The sequence below is a fragment of the Bicyclus anynana genome, chromosome 26 (genome assembly GCF_947172395.1).
Source record: "Bicyclus anynana chromosome 26, ilBicAnyn1.1, whole genome shotgun sequence".
Taxonomy (NCBI): domain Eukaryota; kingdom Metazoa; phylum Arthropoda; class Insecta; order Lepidoptera; family Nymphalidae; genus Bicyclus; species Bicyclus anynana.
The window spans coordinates 7,514,791-7,535,631 of record NC_069108.1 but is presented as its reverse complement, the minus strand read 5'-3'; the positions used below and the strand labels follow the sequence as shown (position 1 = coordinate 7,535,631).

At 40.0% G+C, this 20,841-nt stretch overlaps 2 protein-coding genes across 6 annotated transcripts in view; one reads left to right on the top strand and one right to left on the bottom strand.

Moving 5' to 3' along the window:
* LOC112055983 (trichohyalin) overlaps positions 1 to 20,841 on the top strand; it is a 489,894-nt gene that overhangs the window by 401,673 nt on the left and 67,380 nt on the right. The gene's annotated exons all lie outside the window — the stretch shown is intronic.
* Positions 8,000 to 20,841, bottom strand: part of LOC112045824 (leucine-rich repeat serine/threonine-protein kinase 1) — a 90,005-nt gene continuing 77,163 nt past the window's right edge. For 2 of the 5 annotated variants that reach the window (XM_052889748.1, XM_052889749.1), the window contains exons 52-57: positions 18,751 to 20,517; positions 17,679 to 17,833; positions 16,059 to 16,192; positions 15,205 to 15,339; positions 13,882 to 13,989; positions 8,000 to 11,858 (exon numbers count right to left, since the gene is read on the bottom strand). In XM_052889748.1, coding sequence (XP_052745708.1) covers positions 11,787 to 11,858; positions 13,882 to 13,989; positions 15,205 to 15,339; positions 16,059 to 16,192; positions 17,679 to 17,833; positions 18,751 to 20,517 — 2,371 coding nt within the window. In that variant the 3' untranslated portion in view covers positions 8,000 to 11,786. Of the gene's footprint in view, positions 11,859 to 13,881; positions 13,990 to 15,204; positions 15,432 to 16,058; positions 16,193 to 17,678; positions 17,834 to 18,750; positions 20,518 to 20,841 lie in introns of those variants that run through there. The other 3 variants (XM_052889750.1, XM_052889751.1, XM_052889752.1) reach the window with 3 other exon arrangements.

Here is a 20,841-nt window from a genome sequence, read left to right as displayed (position 1 = left end):
TGCATATTTTAGAGTTTGTCTAATTCTCTGCGTGTGTGAAGTCTGCCAATCCGCATTGGGCCAGCGTGGTGGACTATTGGCCTAACCCCTTCTGAGATGTCTCATACTCAACAGTGAGCCATGTATAATTTACTAATATACAACTTTCGATGAAGTTATAAATAAGTGTACCATAAACTGAGAGTCGTGATAGCCCAGTGGATATGACCTTTGCCTTCGATTCGGAGGGGGTAGGTTCGAATCCGGTCCGGGGTATCCACCTCCAACTTTTCAGTTGTGTGCATTTTAAGAAATTAAATATCACGTGTCTTAAACAGTGAAGGAAAATTATCGTGAGGAAACCTGCATATTTTAGAGTTTACTTAATTATCTGAGTGTGTGAAGTCTGCCAATCCGCATTGGGTCAGCGTGGTGGCCAATCTTTTCCTAACCCCATCTGAGATGTCTCATACTCAACAGTGAGCCATGTATAATTTACTAATTTACAGCTTTCTAGTACTTAGTAATAGTCTAAGCCTAAGACAGACGGACACTGCAAAACTATAAGTTTTGATGGCCTCCGTGGCGCAGTGGTATGCGCGGTGGATTTACAAGGAGGTCCTGGGTTCGATCCCCGGCTGGGTCGATTGAGGCTTTCTTAATTGGTCTAGGTCTGGTTGGTGGGAGGCTTCGGCCGTGGCTCGTTACCACCCTACCGACAAAGACTTACCGCCAAGCGATTTAGCGTTCCGGTACGATGCCGTGTAGAAACCGAAAGGGGTGTGGATTGTCTTCTACTCCTAACAAGTTAACCCGCTACCATCTTAGATTACATCATCACTTACCATCAGGTGAGATTGTGGTCAAGGGCTAACTTGTAAAGAAAAAAATCAGTTTTCCTTGTGGACTACGGAACCCTAAAAACAAATGTTAAATTGGTTAAATTACATTCTTTCAACTAGGCACGCTATTTTCAAAATCACGAAATATTATTTTAATACAACATATACTCAGAGGCACGTATCCGCCCACTTTAATATACTCGCGTCATATGAAAAAGAGCGGATAATTGTGCCTCTGAGTATATATTTCGCGTATTTAATTAATTATTATCTAAGCAGATGTATATATGTTACAGAACAATTAGTAATATCCTCTCAGCCGGACGAATCATCCGAGATAAGGACGTGACTAAAACTCAATATGGCGGAGCAATACTAGAATTACAGTTAAGTTAATTTATTCTCATTAAATGTACAGTACATTATGATACAAATGCGGTAAGTTGAAAATTACAGCCGAGGCGATACTGCAGCTCGAGCCACAGGCGAGAGCTGCAATATCAAAGCGCACGAATGTCATACGACGTTTTAGAACACATTTGCAAGGAAACACACTTTCTGAAAATAAATTTGCATCTATGGTTCTCGAGGGATTTGTGAAAAACTAAATTCCACGCGGACGAAGTCCTCCGTGGCGCAGTGGTATGCGCGGTGGATTTACAAGATGGAGGCCCTGGGTTCGATCCCCGGCTGGGCACATTGATATTTTCTTAATTTGTCCAGGTCTGGCTGGTGGGAGGCTTCGGCCGTGGCTAGTTACCACCCTACCGGCAAAGACGTGCCGCCAAGCGATATAGCGTTCCGGTACGATGCCGTGTAGAAACCGAAAGGGGTGTGGATTTTCATCCTCCTCCTAACAAGTTAGTCCGCTGCCTTAGACTGCATCATCACTTACCATCAGGTGAGATTGTAGTCAAGGGCTAACTTGTAAAGAATTAAAAAAAAAAGTAGCTGGCGTCCGCTAGTAAATAAATATTTAATTATTTCATTTCAATAATTTTGACAATAATTGACAACCTATTCATCTGTAATAGAAACACGAAAATATTAATTTACTTTATTAGTAATACTGGCTGTTTTTGGTGCATTTACCTAAAAAAAAAACTCTGGTGCACTTCGCTAACTGTGAAAATGATAAGCATGTCAAAATATCAACAAATGGAAAACAGGCATAGATGCAAATTAGTTTTCAGAAAGTGTGTTCAAAGTGTGTTTCCTCGCAAATGTATAACACATTTATACAAGACTAGCCGACGGCCGCGACTACCGCTACCCTACCCCTACACTACCACTACCCTACCCCTACCCTAATTTTCTAGTTGATTTTTTACACTTTGTGTCCGAAAAATTCAAATATCTTACAGAACCCTATTTTGTTCCAAAATAAAATTTAGCCTAAGTTACTTGTGGATAATGTAGCTTTCGAATGGTGAAAGAATTTTTTAAATCGGTCCAGTAGTTTTTGAGCCTATTCATTACAATCAAACAAACATACAAACAAAGTTTTCCTCTTTATAATATTAGTATAGACCAGAAAAGACAAAACGTCGTATGACATGCATGCGCTTTGACAATTACAGCCTCTGCTTGCTTACTATAGCTCTCGCCTTTGGCTCGAGCTGCAATATCGCCTCGGCTGTAATTTTAAACTTACCGCACTTATATGATAATGTACTATTATTGTTTTTATTTCTAGAATTTTATACCCAGTTAGCAAACTTACAAATAAAATAATTACGTAATATCATAGCACCATCATACCTAACACATCGACACGCGGTCTGTTAATCCGATGACGTAATCGCAACCGCCATTGCTTTTTTGTTCGCGGCGTTCTTTTTTTTGAAATTCGAAATCGGAACAATAGGGCGAGTGGCGAGACGAAACAATTAGCTTGTTTATGGTGCTGCGTTCGGAAACAAAGGTTGTGAAAAGAGGTTGGTGGTGTTAGGACTTTCGTGTTTCTGTTTATACGAGGTTTTTTGACCTCGTACTAAAACTTTGTAGTGCGGTACGAGATCCATCGACCCCGTAACTCTTAAAGCCGCTAGTGGCTGTCATCTTAACTATTATATCATCATCATGATCTCTTCCATGTAAATCATATTTTATTAATCACTAACAGTAATATTCTAGAGATGAGCTCACTTCAGCAAGGTCACTGAGATGACAATGACAGATGAATTACTTTGGCACCATTGACTTACATATAATGGACCATCCACACATTTGTGATAAGCAGATATGTGACATATTAGAAATATTTTTTCAAAAAGAGCTATTAATAATGGGGATGATGACTAGGTTTGAATATATTGATTTTTATGATATATTCGGGTAAATAAGATCGTCTGGATATTTGGAAAATAAATAAGATTATTAAATTTCAAAATGTATTAATAAAAATCTTTTATCGTAATTAGCTCAAAATTCATACATTTTTGGCTTCCTTACATTAAATGTGACATTTTTTAATACATGAACTATAAACATAAACGCACAAATAACAAAGATATTAGTAATTTTGTTTGACTGCCCATACAAATCTAACGATCATTATGGACCTACAACGTCATTAAATCGTACCATTTTGTATGGGGCGTTTATCAGAGATCCGCGGCAGCGCCGCAAATCTGACCCTTTAAATCCCTGTAACTCCGAAAGTAATGATCGCAGATACCCTGTTACTTTTACAAAATTGCTTTACTATTAGCATACTCCTAATTTTTATGCAATTTAAAAAACTGTTGTCATCCCTAATGCACATAAATGAAAATGCATGCCCTGGACCAGATTCGATCCAACACCCTCTGAATCAAAGGCAGAGGTCATATCCACTGGGCTATCACTTCTCGTTTCACAATACACTATGTATATATGTATGTATGATACTTTGATAATTATTTAAAATTGTTGTTTTTAATAACAAAATGTGATAAAATAGTTGACATTTTTAAAGGTCATATGGAAGTGTTATTTGAATAAATTGAGGTCACAATTAAAAATCAATTTATTGTTCATAATATGCTAATAAGTCATTAACTGGTGATTGGTGAAGTGTTATTGTTTTGGGTTAATATACTTTGGATCATTATGATTCATATTTAAGATGTTTTATATTTCCTAGAATAATTAAGTATTTATGAGTAGGTGAAAGGGACAGATAGTAAACAAATGCATGTGAATGAAATGCATATGTTGAGATGAATGTGTGGTGTGACAAGAATAGATAAAATAAGGAATGAGTATATAAGAGGAAGTCTGAAGGTGGCGCCAGTGACAGAAAAATTGAGAAGTAGAAGGTCAGCTTGGTATGGACATGTAATGCGTAGGGAGGAAAGTCATATTACTGAATGTTGAATGTGCAAGTGGAAGGACATAAGAGGAGAGGAAGGCCTAAGAAGAGATGGCTGGATTGTGTGTAAGAGGACATGTGTGTAAAAGGAGTGAATGATGAGTTGACAAGTAATAGAGACAAATGGAAAAATTGACATATTTTTCAGACCCCACTTAAGTGGGATAAGGGTAAGGAGATGATGATTTATAAATAGGTTAAAAAAACCAGACAAGTGTGTGTTAGACACACTTAACAAGGGCTCTGTATGTACCTTGCTTCAATTTTTCCCTCAATTAAAATATATATATAAAGCCCCAGTTTTTAAGATAACAGTATGTGGAGGTGATAATATGATGTATAAATAAGGATCTGGTTAAATACTAAAAACATGTTTTTTCAAGAAAAAATACATTTTTTTTATCACTTTCCTAGGGCAGTAAAATGTTTGCAGGTATACCAAAGCAGCAAAGTAACATTTGTAGCTGTATTATTTTTAATTTTTTTCATATTCAAGATGTTTCATATTTCCTAATAAATTAAATTATTAATAAAAGTTTAAATTAATATTAGTTAAGGATTTCTCATAAAATTTAATTTAAAAATCATGTAAGTTTTCAATATTTCTAAACATTAAAAACACTGTTATCTATTTTGTGACTTCATTATGTTACTTGATGTACTAAACTTAATACTAATTATTAATTAATATTTTTGTCAAACACACCATTTGGTAAAGGATTAGTTATTGTGACGTCATGAAACTGTTATAAAAAGACCATCATGGCCGACAGCATTTTAGCTTGTATTGTTATATAAATAATAATTAATAATCAAAATTTTCAATGTAAGTAATCACATCTCAAATAATATGTATTAGAATGATAATGACATTTAAATATCTATTGTAATTGAATAATATGTTTGTCCCATTCGATCATGACCTGTCAGGAATGCAATCTCTGAGCAGCCAGACTTTAACGCTTTTGTTACTTTATGACAATGCAATAACCTGTTGGATTTGGTTACAGTATCAAGTAGATATTCACAGATGGACTTAAGCAGAGGACTCTTGCATTTTTTTTTATTAGCCCATACCAGAGTGAACAAAATACTAACAGTAGCATACACTTCATAGATGCAAATACGCACTGCTTACCCTGATGATTAATTACAAGTCTGTATTGGAGCATAGACTAATAAAATGGCAGATGGTATCTCACTATTGAACAACTGAAGCACCATAATAGTGGGAAGTATCTATGTTTGAATGTGAAGTGTATTGGAAATTAATGGGGGTCTGTCTTCATATGTGCATCTGTGTGGGTGTTGGCGTGTAATATTGTAGATATATAGTCTGAAACTCGCTCCAGAGTCAGCTTAATATACCTGTGAAAGTACATGTAAATTGGTTTAGTAGTTTTTAAATTATACTATAATGTAGGTTCATTATAGTATAATTTAAAACTCAACTGTACTAACTGTAACTTGTGTAACTAAATTCAAACAAATTACAGCCAAAGTAAAATTTAACAAAAAACAGTGTCTATGGTTTTCAGAACAAAAACAGTGATTTAGTAGGGAGAAATTATGTATTATGTGTGATTAGTTCCACCTGTACTATCTACAATTCAAGGGCAATGGACAACAATGCTGCTAGACGCAAACGTAATGTATAGGATTATAGGATTAGCGACATGCTTCACATTCCAACAAGTATTTTTTTTTTCATTGCTAATTAAATAACACAAACGAATTAAATTACGTAACCAAATAATTGCGAATACGACTCGCAATCGATTAGAAATCACATGATCATAGAGATATTCTAATTTTGAAATTTAAAAAAAGTTTTCGAAACCTACTTTCGAACGTGCAACGTAAGTGAATACGCGACACTTTCCAGTGCATAAAAAGTTGTTATTTACACTAATAAGTATTAAAAAGTTGTTACAAACTCACCTCAAAGCGGGCAGACTGTTTTCGGGGGCCCGTAAGTATACAAAACGTGTGCGAAATCCACAAAAAACGAATTCCACTCACTAATTTACACACCCAAACTTGTTGACTTATTTCAACATTTATTTCACTGATTAACTCCCTATTAAAGTTTGTAAAACAACGTCAAAAGTATAGTTTGTACATGGTTTATAACATCTAAGGCACTGATTACGCGTTTTCGTAAGAAAATGTTGTTTTAACTGAGAAAACAAGTCGGCATTTTTTGTGCCACAAAAACTTGTACCAACAAACTTGTCTTACTATGCGTTTGACAGTAGCTGTCAGGCAAACTGCCATCGCGTCCAAAATGAACACCTCTACAGGTTAAATATAAATCTATGGCTGAGGTTACACGATGTTGTTTAAGTATTTTATTTTTAGCCGACTTCAAAAAATTGAGGAGGTTCTCAGTTCAACGCGTATGTTTTTTTATTACTTTTATTTACAGGTTAAATAACCTTTGACTGCGTCGTTCTGGTACTTCGTTACATGTAAATACAAGTTTAATGTTACCAATTCTCCGCTATTTAAATCCAACGGATTCTAATACGTGGCATTATTTTTTTTTATTCTTTACAAGTTAGCCCTTGACTACAATCTCACCTGATGTAAGTGATGATGCAATCTAAGATTGAAGCGGGCTAACTTGTTAGGAGGAAGATGAAAATCCACACTCCTTTCAGTTTCTACACAACATCGTACCGAAACGCTGAATCGCTTGTTGGTAGGTCTTTGTCGGTAGGGTGGTAACTAGCTATTTACACATACCTATACAGGGTGCTCGGAAGTATTTCCCATAACTTCAAGGTTGACAAGTCCACCTAAAGGAGCCACTGCATAACTAATTTTTTTTAAAATTAAAAGCTTTGTATGTTTTCATACTAAGTAATTCAAATAATTTATGTTCAGGTAACACACACATTTACATACTTATGTATCCTTGCATTATAAAATTTTAAAGTTTGGAGGATGCGTTTATGGGACACATTTTAAAATTTATTTACAAGAAAAAAATATTTACTCAGAAAATATTAATTTTAGAACACATTGTCTTTGAACATTTTAAAATAATTTTTGGTAAAGAATATAATGCCAGAGTAATGGGAAATACTGCCTAGCACCCTGTACATCGGCTAGGTTATGTTTTTTATTACAAAGTACATAAAATTTAAAATTTTGAAAACTCAGTGGTTTTGGTCAGTCCGTCAGTCAGGTCATGAAATTATTAATAGGGATGATGACAGTTTTTTAAATTGTATATAAATTAAGAGTATGCTAATAGTAAAGCAATTTTGTAAAAGTAACAGGGTATCTGCGATCATTACGTTCGGAGCTACAGGGATTCTAAAGGGTCAGATTTGCGGCGCTGCCGCGGATCCCTGAAAAACGCCCCATACACAATGGTACGAACTTATGACGTCGTAGACAATTAATGATCGTTAAATTTGTATGGGCGTTTAAACAAAATTACTAATATCTTTTTTATTTCTGTGTTTATGTTTATAGTTCATATATTAAAAAATGACACATTAATTAATGTAAGGAAGCTAAAACTGTATGAATTTTCATGTAATTACGATAAAATATTTTTAATAGATTTTGAAATTGTATCATCTTATTTATTTAGCAAATATCCAAACAATCTTTGCTTTTTATGTATAAATTAGTTAACAATGACCTTATTTACCCGAGTGTATGATAAAAATCAATATATTGTAACCTAGTCATCTTCCCCATTACACTCATAATCAAGTCATCAATATTATCTTTTAGTGTGCTTTGACAACTCTTTTTGCGTCGGGGTTTAATGAAACAATAAGAAATGATAAATTAAACAACTACAGTCATTCTAAATTCATTTATTTCTTTATAGTACCTACTTCTTTGGTTTAAAAAAATCATTTGTGACACCCAATATATAAACTGCTGCATTAAATATTGAATATAAGCTGGCGATACTTTACAATAATTGTTCACTGACTGTGTAACAATAATAAATTCATTTTGCTATATTACGCGAAAATCTACATTTTCTTTTATATAAAAATAAATTATTTTCCATCAGTTGCGCTATAAAACCAAAATTGCTTACCAAATACTAATATTTTTTTGCCGATTTTGCCATGTCAAAGTGGCATTTATGAAATTAAACCTGTGGCATGTTGTATTTTTAGCAAGCAGCACATTTTTGGCATATTGGAGTTATAGGCCTTTTGTTTATGATTGTTTTGACATACTATAATTTTAGCATACCACTCTTGCATAACAATTTAAGCATATAAAGTATAGGCCTTCGACACATTCACGGTTCTTTACCCTGCAGTGGTCGCGCGGATTACATATGTAATCCACCCATACTAAATATAAAATATCTGAAAAATGGTTAGCCTTTGGTAAGTAGGCCTTCTAGGTACTTTATTATTTACGTTTGAGATACCTATTTAGTGTTACACAAGCATCAGTCACTAATAATTTTGTCACAGGAGCTCCGCACATCATGATGAATTACATATGTAATCTGCACGACCACCAGTTAAATTACTAGCTACCATAATATTGTTTAATCTAAAATACGACACATAACACAACGCAAAAAATATCACAGAATTTAATCATAAAACGCATTACTATTTTCTTGTGTATGGAGTCACAATCGGAAACATAATTGCCATGCCATCATTATAGTATTAGTATGCCATGCCACGCTATAACTATGGCATGCCACGCTATAACTATGGCATGCCACGCTATAACTATGGCATGCCACGCTATAACTATGGCATGCCACACCATTACTATGGCATGCCACACTATAACTATGGTATGCCACACTAATACAATGGCATGCCACGCTATAACTATGGCATGCCACACTATTACTATGGCATGCCACACTGTTACTACGGCATGCCACGCTATAACTATGGCATGCCACACTATAACAATGGCATGCCACGCTATAACTATGGCATGCCACGCTAAAACTATGACATGCCACACTATTACTATGGCATGCCACGCTATAACTATGGCATGCCACACTATAACTATGGCATGCCGAATCAAAAATAGCCACTTTCATATTAAAATGGTAACGCTACAAAATCTAAATTTAATCTTAAATAATTAAATATCACTTCAAACTTTAGAAACTCCAGATATAATTAATAGTTTTCTTAGCTAATGAGTAGCTGAATGTTGGCTTATATAGTAGTAAACGTTTAAGTGTGTAAGCTAGAACGTCAGCACATAAGAAACCCGTTGTTAGAGTCCGGCCGCTCAGAAACTGCGTTTCTAACAGGTCGCAATAGAATGGGCGATGTAGCTTTGAATTGCCGAACAATTCCGGCAAAGTTTCAAATGTCTTTTATTAACTGTAATAACCAGTAACAACATTAATAATAAATCTCTTAGACATAAAAATGGAACCGACTTCAAAAACGTATACCAGTTATTTTGATTAACACAAAACTACAAAACCAATTTACAATGGGACCAATCTAGAAGTATACTCAATATTTCAAATTAAAAAAAGAATTTTCAAAATTGGTTAATAAATGACGAAGGTATGAGGTAATAAATATCAAAAAAAAATAACATACGCCTCAAATTGAGAAAGTCCTCTTTTTGAAGTCAGTTAAAAATTAAATAATTATGCAAGCTTACAATAAACATATTAATTTTGGGCTTAAACTATTAACAATTTTGACATTTGACATCGACAGGTGTCAGAAACGCAATCACTGTGCGGCCGGACTTTAGTTTATCATTAAGAGAGAAAGAGAGGTGTGTGACATCGAAACCCGTTTACCAAAAACATCGTTGCTTAGCAACCACTTGATAGATGATAATTATAAACATATCTCTGCTAAAGATTATTAAGAAATCTAATGTATTCTATTTTTTTTTTATCATAATCGATCTCGAGACTAATTTGAATATTTTTGGCTCCTTACTTTAGTTTTGAAAAGTCTTATAGCTTGACAACTTCATTCATCACACTCTCGATGTTGCGCGCGGGCGGGGGGGCGTGTAGCGATGAACGAAAAACTTCCTCGCGCGCACGATTTCACACCCGCTCAGTATTTCCCCCCGTCACCCGCATATCACGGGAGTGACATCAACGAATTTGTTATACTATAGTCTACTCATTATTACCTTATAAGTACCTTAGCATTTTAAATGCAATATATTTTGTGACAGTCATAACTAGGCCTTAGAGGTGCATTAAAAACAAGATTGGCATGTCAAAATTATAATCGTGGACTTTTTTTTATTCTTTACATGTTAGCCCTTGACTACAATCTCACCTGATGGTAAGTGATGATGCAATCTAAGATGGAAGCAGACTAACTTATTAGGAGGAGGATGAAAAACAACACCCATTTCGGTTTCTACACGACATCGTACCCACCTTAGCCGCTAGGGTGGTAACTAGCCACAGTCGAAGCCTCCCAGCCAGACCTGAACCAAATTAACAAAAACCTCAATCCCCAGCCGGGGTTCAACCCAGGACTTCCGTCTTGTAAATCCACATACCATACCACTGCGCTGCGAAGGCCGTCGCGATTTTCCACAATTATAATTTTAGCACGCCACATTTGAGATTACAAATTTTTTGGCGCCGATTTAGAACTAAAATAATTCGCTTCTATCACTACAAATTTAATTCCATTACATTTTATTAATATCACTTATATTATATACTTATCAGTTAATTACTTAATTTTAGTTTAAGTATTTCTAATATATATGTATTTCTTATATACAAAAACTTAGCTGTCTGCGTTTCTTTCTCACATTTCAAGTTTCTCACAAATTCTATTTAAAAAAAAGCTGCATCAAAATCACGACGACGTAAAACTATATCATAGATGGCCGCGTGGCGCAGTGGCTAGTGACCCTGCTTTCTGCATCCACGGCCGTGGGTTCGATTCCCACGACTGGAAAATATTTGTGTGATGAGCATGTTCGCAAAATCAATGTTAACAAAATCAATCACTTGATTTTCCATAAATAAATGATCACATATTGCTATTATCAAAACCTTGACAAATCTATATCAAGAGACATCTAGCAATCCACCAATCACAGCGCTAATTTATTAAATCGTAGCTCGCCATTGGTTGATTTGTCTGCGTCCTCGCATCCTATTGGCCACAACCCAATTGTTCTGTATGCGACCATGTTCGCAAAATCAATGTTAACAAAATCAAGTAAACAGTTGCTTTTCCATAAATAAATGATCATATATAGCTATTATCAAAACCATGACAAATCTATATCAAGAGGCATCTAGCAATCCACCAATCACAGCGCTAGTTTATTAAATCGTAGCTCGCCATTGGTTGACTTGTCTGCGTCCCCGCATCCTATTGGCCACAACCCAATTGTTCTGTATGCGACCATGTTCGCAAAATCAATGTTAACAAAATCAAGTAAACAGTTGCTTTTCCATAAATAAATGATCATATATAGCTATTATCAAAACCATGACAAATCTATATCAAGAGGCATCTAGCAATCCACCAATCACAGCGCTAGTTTATTAAATCGTAGCTCGCCATTGGTTGACTTGTCTGCGTCGCCGCATCCTATTGGTTGGAACCCAAATGATCTGCTTATGGCCACTAGTCGGGCAGCCAGTGCTGAGCGCGCCACAGCAAACAGTAGAAACCGGTGTGCGTTGTTGTGTTATTCGACTGAAAAAAACAAATTAACATATCAACACATATTCGACTCATCGTTAAGTAAGAGTCTCCTCTCAGTATGAGAGGGGTTAGGCCAATAATCCACCACTCTGGCCCAATGCGGATTGGCAGACTTCACACACGCAGAGAATTGAGAAAATTCTCTGGTATGCAGGTTTCCTCACGATGTTTTTACCTTCACCGATTGAGACACGAGAACCACCGTTTGAGGTCCGAGAAGAGCCCACTACAAACTCAAAATAACACTAATCACACTCACACTAATATATAAATGCGAAAGTTTGTGTGTAAGTGTGTGTATGCTTGTTCCTCCTTTGTACAGCGGCTACTGTAGCGATTTCGCTGAAATTTGGAATGGAAATAGATTTTATTCTGGCCTAGCGCACTAGCGCATAGACTTCTTTAATCCAGTCCTTACAGTAGTATCGCTGTAAAAATGGAGTAACTTCTCTCGTTTACCCAACTGCCCAGGAGTATGAAGACTTGTACCAAGTTCCGTTAAAATCCGTCGAGTAGTTTTTGTTTCTATAAAGAACATACAGACAGAGAGACAAAAATTTTACTGATTGCATTTTTGGCATCAGCATCGATCACTAATCACGCCCTGATAGTTATTTTGGAAATATATTTCATGTACAGAATTGACCTCTCTACAGATTTATTATAAGTATAGATTAACACATAGGCGGAATATATTTCATTGCGGAAAAGTCCATAGTTCCCGCGAGATTAGTGAAAAACTGAATTCCACGCGGACGATGTAGGGGGCGTCCGCTAGTAAATAAATAAGAACGCCGTATACCTGTGCGGGCTCTATATATTCGAGGGGGATGTTATTTATTTGTTTGTTCATCGTTTATCTAATTTTGTTATTGTTATTAAATTTAGATAATTTAATAACAATAACATTGTTATTCAACTTTATTTGTATACAATACATGTAATTTAAGATTATGTATTAGTTTTTAGGTTTATATGAAACTAGCAGATCCCTCGGGAACCATAGACCTTTCTGGGATAAAAAGTAACTTATGTGTTAAACCAGAGTAATATCTATTTCCATTCCAAATTTCAAATAAATCGGTTTAGTAGTTTCGGCGTTTAAGAGTAACAAACATCCATACAAACTTTCGCGTTTATAATATTAGTAGGATGAACAATTAAAAGAGTAACTCTAAAAAGGACTTTCCATACAAACTTTCAACCCCTATTTCACCCCCTTCTATTTTTATTTTAAGGTCAAAAATTATCCTATGTTTTGCTCCAAGGTCCCATTAACGATCATACCAAAATTCATCTTCATCGGTTCAGCCGTTTAGTCGTGAACAGACAGACAGAGTTACTTTCGCATTTATAATCTAATATATAAAATTCTCGTGTCGCGGTGTTCGAACTTGAACTCCTCCGAAACGGCTCGACCGATTTTGATGAAATTTTTTGTGCATATTCAGTAGGTCTGAGAATCGGCCAACAATTATTTTTCAAACCCCTAAATCCTAGGATAGGGTAGTGGTAGGGTAGGGGTATGGTATAGGGATAGGGTAGGGGTAGGGTAGGGTAGTGGTAGGGTAGGTTTATGGTATAGGGATAGGGTAGGGGTAGGGTAGTGGTAGGGTAGTTGTAGGGTAGGGTAGGGTAGGGGTAGAGTAGAGGTAGGGTAGGGGTAGGAGTATGGTAGTGTAAGGTAGGGATAGGGAAGAAGTGCAAATAAATAAATTAATAAGTCAAAGCGAAGCTTGAGCGAGTCCGCTAGTATTATTATAATATAGATTATGCCACACAACACAATTTGTTCTATTAATCGTCAGTCAATCCCGCTATGTGTGGCATAACCCAGTAAAGGGACCAAACTCAGCATAATGCTATATACTCTTTAAACAACTACAACTTACAACTAACTAAAAAAGTAAACTACATAACTAACTTAAAAAGGGAAAACAATAAAATATATATAGTATCCCTATAGTATTATAGTATATAGTATAAATTAAATAAAGCTTTATTATTATTATACCTGTGCGGGTGCGTATCGCTGCACGAGCGGCCTGTACCCGGCGCCGAACGTCGCCAGCAGCGCGTCGCGGGCGGCGCCGTGCGGCAGCAGCGGCACTATCGCTCGCACCTGGACACATATTTAGTGGACTCAAAGGTGATTACAAAAGAAAACTAACGTCGAACAAAGGTTATGATTCACAACACTTGTCAGGACAACTTAATTAACAAATCATAAATAAGAGGATGAACTTGAGTGAAGTCACGCACTTGTGAACGATGTGAGTAGGGTTAAAGGCGCCTTTAACTGTTAACAAACACCCCCCTTTTCCACTCAAGGCACTCTCCCCGCCTATCCCAAGTAACCCATAAAGAATTATACAACAAGAGATGTGGACGGCTCGAACGCCACGAGCACACTGAAGCGGTCCGTACCGCAAGTCGTTGCAACGTGGCGATAACAAAATTATGCTTATTTTAGAATTTAAACTATCGTAAGTGTTATTCATATTAATTAATTATGAAACACGGCTAAAACTCACGTGATATTACGTCGGAGCAATTGCTATTTCATTCATTGTCAATACAACAAACTTGGAACAAGATAGCGTTAGTTCGGTTTGCTTACAAGAAGACGAGTCTAATGAAGATGACATTAACGAACCGTCGCAGAGTGTAACGGAACCTTCACTCCTAACCACTCAACCCCTCTCCCAGCGCGCGATGCGAGCAGCTGCGCGCCGCACATTGCAAGAACCAGCTCACGACTAAGGGTGTATGGGTTCGAAACTAGTCGGGCATACTCCGACCTAATATCACGTGAGTTTTAGCCGTGTTTCATAATCAATTGAAATTATGCTTAGTCTTTTTTTTATTCTTTACAAGTTAGCCCAGTAGTCGTCAAGTCTACAACCAGACATAGATATGTTATATTGTCAATGTAATATAAATTTTAAGCCAAAAAAATTGTGTGCTTTATGTTTAGACTACATGACTGAACTTAACTTCTTTCAAAAATAAAAACAAAGCGCCATCTATGAGCCTCACACATAACTACATCGCAACTGGTGAAGTGTATAAAAAGGGATTGTTTCGAAGTTCTCCAAGAACGCCATCTACTGGTACTTTAAAATAACAAAAACTGTTTCACTGTGCCTGTAGATGGCGGCACACATTTTAAAAGTATCGCTTAAACTTCACTTTCCAAAACACTTTTGCTAATGTCAAAAAGTCGTAAATGTCAATTGTCACTTGACCACAGAGTCCCAAAGACTGCAATACGCCATCTATTGGGCGGCCTAAACACGGACCTTTACAGTGATACAGTGGCGTGGCGGGAACGTACCTCCTCCTCGTAGGGCCGGAACACGGTGAGCGGGCGCAGCGAGGCGGCGTGCGCGACCACGACGCAGCCCCACGCGGTGCCGACGTACACCTCGTCGCCCAGCGTGCACAGCGCCGTCACCTGGCAACGGCACGTCTGACACGAGCTCAACCACGACGTGGGGCACGTCCGACTCTACTAGCAGCTGTCAGCTGACTGACATGATGAGATGAGAAAACAGTCGGGACCTATTATATTGAATAGAATGATTTTTGTCTACATTTTTTAATAGGTCCCGACTGTTTTCTAATTACTTTCTACACTTCTGGACTGAGCTTGTTTTTTTTCTTTTCAGTTTTTGTATCATTTATGCAGTCGGGATTTATTTGTTAGAAAGAAAGAAAGAAAAGTTTATTCAGAATACACATCATACAAAGAAAAGAGAGAAAAAAAAAACAATAAATTAAATACATTGCAACTTGCATGATGTGATCCTAAAAGGGTCACCACTCAGCATATTGCAGTGTCCGTAAGGATGCCGCGCTGATCTTCCGTGGAGCCATTAAGGTGACGTTTGGACGGTATCGAGACGTGCGGGGCGCCTCTAACAAACATCATGTTACGTTACGTTTGTTACATGTTACAAAGTACGATAACGTATACGTCCAACCGAGGTTAAGTAAATTAATATTTAAAAAAATCTACGGAACCCTCGGTGGGCGAATCCGACTCGCATTTGTCCGATTTTTATAATCAATATAAAATTTAGTCTATTTTAGGTGTTCTAAGACTTCACTTCCTAAACCTCTATGTCAAATGTCAAGCCAAAACAAAAGAGATGCTGGCAGTCCCCGTGACGTGACATGTCCACATACCCGACAGCGCTCCTCGTTGAGGCACTCGTCCAGCGCGATGGACTGCAGGCTCTCGGAGCACGGCGCCAGCTTGCTGCAGTCCAGCCGCGCGCTCGCCCGCCGCGTCTGCGCGCACCACGCGTACACGAACACGCCTGCCGGTCACAGGTGCTTTCGTTAGTAACGGGGGACTTTGGATATTATTACAGAATACAGATAATTCTTTTAAGCATCAACAATCTCAAGCCTCAATAGCTCAACAGTAAAAATAAACTCATTACACTGGAATATTAATATGTTTTTAATAATCTTCAACATGATTTGATGAGAGCCGTGATAGCCCAGTGGATATGACCTCTGCCTCCGATTCCGTAGGGTGTGGGTTCTCATCCGGTCCGGGGCATGCAAATTAAGAAATTAAATATCACGTGTCTTAAACGGTGAAGGAAAACATCGTGAGGAAACCTGCATAACAGAGAATTTTCATAATTCTCTGCGTGTGTGAAGTCTGCCAATCCGCAGTGTGACCCACTGAACAAAAGCGTGGTGGACAATATTGGCCTAACCCCTCTCATTATGAGAGGAGACTCGAGCTCAGCAGTGAGCCGAATGTGGGTTAATAACAACAACATAATCTGTGTGGGCAAACGTCTGGCGCCCACGCGAATTGATCAGGGGCCATAAACTGATCAAAGTGGGGGGCCGGGAGCTCGAAATACGGCGCTGGACCGCGAATCGAGAGCCTTCAAAAAATCGGTTAGATCGGTATGACAAATAAAAGACTTGCGGTCAAAAGGTCGAGAGTTGACCTAGGTTGGTTGACCCTAGCTGACGGGCTATATGTAGTATAATGTGTGATATGTGGAGGTCGAGAATGGTGTGTCTAAATGTATCACCCATCTGCAGGCCACAGCAAGCCGCCTCCAGTCACTATGCACTTTAATGTCTAAACGAACGAATGACCTTGAGTGAAGTCACGTACTTGTGAACGATGTGTGTGGGGTTAAAGAATCCTTTGACTGTTAACAAACACTCCCCTTTTCCACTCAAGTCACTCTCCCCGCCTATTCCAAGTAACCCATAAAGAATTACACAACAAGAGATGTGGACGGCTCGAACGCCACGTGTTCGTGCCAAGCTAACGTATTCCATCTTACTCTACTCCAACGCATCCAATAAGTACCTCTCTGTCCCGCATAACCCCCGTTATTCCTAAACGCCGCTGAAAACTAAATTAATAGTCGCACTTAAACCACATATACGTTTGCGCGCGCGCACCGCGACAATTCATCTGTTTTTATGTTACGCTTTTATGTTACCAAAAACTATGTAATATCGCCTAATCTGTGATGGTGAAAAGTGAAAAGAAGATTTTGCAGTAAGTTTATATCTATATAGATATGGACTTGCTGCAAAATCTTCTTCATATCATATCACATTAATTCTTCATATCAAATCACATAGTTTTTGGTAACATAAAAGCGTTTTGCGTTTTGCTAGGAAAAGGAGATCCTTTTCCTAGCAAAGCCGAACGCGAACACCACGAGCACACTGAAGTCATCCGTACCGCAAGTCGTTGCGACGCGGCGATAACAGAAGCTGTCACTCCAGGGTTTATTAGTCACCGTGTGCCGCACTCACCGGGGGAGCAGCTGCCCAGCACGACGGGCCCGCGCGCGGCGGCCAGCAGCGCCAGCTTGCCGGGCGCGGGCGCCGGCAGCGACTCCGCCGCGCTCACGCCGTCCGCCGTCACCGTGTACGTGTAGAGCCGGTCGCCGCCCGCCCACACTTCCGTACTGCACAAAAAATTACACTAAATTACTGTAAGGGAGGGTCTCAGACCAATTATTGTATAGGACCTGCCTCGCTAGACGTTATTTTTCTGTCAAAGTATATGATCAACGATCTAATGCGATTATAAAAACTGTCTCTATAGAATCGATGTTAAATAGTTGTAATCGTGTTCGTCGGTTAAAGAACTCCGGTAAAATACCTTTTTGTGCAATAGAATTGTGTAAAAAATGGGCAAAAACTTCTAGTTTAGTATAAGATATATACCAAATCTAAGATTGTTTTCCTCAGAAAATGACAGACAATTTTGTTCGTGACTATGAGTGCGATACAGGTCCTCCTATAGTTGGTCTGAGGGGAGGGTAGATCGAGAGAAGACCAATCAGACGGTGGGCTGATGATATCACTCAGATAGCCGGAAACGAATGGATGAAATCTGGCAAAGACAGGGAGTTGTGGAATAAGATGGAGGGGACCTTTACCCTTTCAGGGGTCCATATTTAATAAGAACATACTAACTGATATTACTAACATAATTAAAAAACTTGCTAACAAACTACTAACAACTTTTGAAATGTAATTTAGAAATGTAAATGTAAATATGGAAAAAACGGCTTATTTATTATATTATTATTTTTATACAGTAAATTAAGTGAAATTTCTTATTCCTGCACTGATTTCGTTGAAAATCGCTATCTAGGGTTTGCATTTATGGCGAAAACAGATTCTGAATTCAAAATTTAAAAAAAAAGCCACTTTCCTTTGACTTTGAAATTCCTTAATCCTTCACCGATTTCTTTCAAAATCGATATCTAGGCATTTTTGCTAGACAGTACAGATCGTGCGCACGAACGAGCCCTCCGCCTCGGGTCGCTCTGACGTCACTATGAACAACCTGCAAGTGTACACTACAGTGACTGACCTGTCGTCGCCGCCGACGCTGGCGAGACAGCACAGCTCGGTGGCCGTGCCCAGCTCTGTGAGCACGAACGAGCCCTCCGCCTCGGGTCGCTCTGACGTCACTATGAACAACCTGCAAGTGTACACTACAGTGACTGACCTGTCGTCGCCGCCGACGCTGGCGAGACAGCACAGCTCGGTGGCCGTGCCCAGCTCTGTGAGCACGAACGAGCCCTCCGCCTCGGGTCGCTCTGACGTCACTATGAACAACCTGCAAGTGTACACTACAGTGACTGACCTGTCGTCGCCGCCGACGCTGGCGAGACAGCACAGCTCGGTGGCCGTGCCCAGCTCTGTGAGCACGAACGAGCCCTCCGCCTCGGGTCGCTCTGACGTCACTATGAACAACCTGCAAGTGTACACTACAGTGACTGACCTGTCGTCGCCGCCGACGCTGGCGAGACAGCACAGCTCGGTGGCCGTGCCCAGCTCTGTGAGCACGAACGAGCCCTCCGCCTCGGGTCGCTCTGACGTCACTATGAACAACCTGCAAGTGTACACTACAGTGACTGACCTGTCGTCGCCGCCGACGCTGGCGAGACAGCACAGCTCGGTGGCCGTGCCCAGCTCTGTGAGCACGAACGAGCCCTCCGCCTCGGGTCGCTCTGACGTCACTATGAACAACCTGCAAGTGTACACTACAGTGACTGACCTGTCGTCGCCGCCGACGCTGGCGAGACAGCACAGCTCGGTGGCCGTGCCCAGCTCTGTGAGCACGAACGAGCCCTCCGCCTCGGGTCGCTCTGACGTCACTATGAACAACCTGCAAGTGTACACTACAGTGACTGACCTGTCGTCGCCGCCGACGCTGGCGAGACAGCACAGCTCGGTGGCCGTGCCCAGCTCTGTGAGCACGAACGAGCCCTCCGCCTCGGGTCGCTCTGACGTCACTATGAACAACCTGCAAGTGTACACTACAGTGACTGACCTGTCGTCGCCGCCGACGCTGGCGAGACAGCACAGCTCGGTGGCCGTGCCCAGCTCTGTGAGCACGAACGAGCCCTCCGCCTCGGGTCGCTCTGACGTCACTATGAACAACCTGCAAGTGTACACTACAGTGACTGACCTGTCGTCGCCGCCGACGCTGGCGAGACAGCACAGCTCGGTGGCCGTGCCCAGCTCTGTGAGCACGAACGAGCCCTCCGCCTCGGGTCGCTCTGACGTCACTATGAACAACCTGCAAGTGTACACTACAGTGACTGACCTGTCGTCGCCGCCGACGCTGGCGAGACAGCACAGCTCGGTGGCCGTGCCCAGCTCTGTGAGCACGAACGAGCCCTCCGCCTCGGGTCGCTCTGACGTCACTATGAACAACCTGCAAGTGTACACTACAGTGACTGACCTGTCGTCGCCGCCGACGCTGGCGAGACAGCACAGCTCGGTGGCCGTGCCCAGCTCTGTGAGCACGAACGAGCCCTCCGCCTCGGGTCGCTCTGACGTCACTATGAACAACCTGCAAGTGTACACTACAGTGACTGACCTGTCGTCGCCGCCGACGCTGGCGAGACAGCACAGCTCGGTGGCCGTGCCCAGCTCTGTGAGCACGAACGAGCCCTCCGCCTCGGGTCGCTCTGACGTCACTATGAACAACCTGCAAGTGTACACTACAGTGACTGACCTGTCGTCGCCGCCGACGCTGGCGAGACAGCACAGCTCGGTGGCCGTGCCCAGCTCTGTGAGCACGAACGAGCCCTCCGCCTCGGGTCGCTCTGACGTCACTATGAACAACCTGCAAGTGTATGGTTATTGAAATATTACTGTCTCAAATATGATTTTTGAGTAAAACGTGTGGGCAAACCTCCAGCGCCCCACGGGAATTGATCAGTTAGATCGGTATGACAAATGAAGTCTTTCATTTGTCCTCGGTGGGTTGACCTTAGCCGAAGGGCTATATGCAGAGTAATGTGTCTAGTGTAGGTCGAGAATGGTGTTTTCAATTGCGGTGTGGCTTGCGGTTGCCTGCAAAACGGGTAATACCACCGCCTTGTAGGTCACCGCAAGCCGCTTCCAGCCACTATGCACTTTTATGTCCAAACATCTTCATCAAATAATT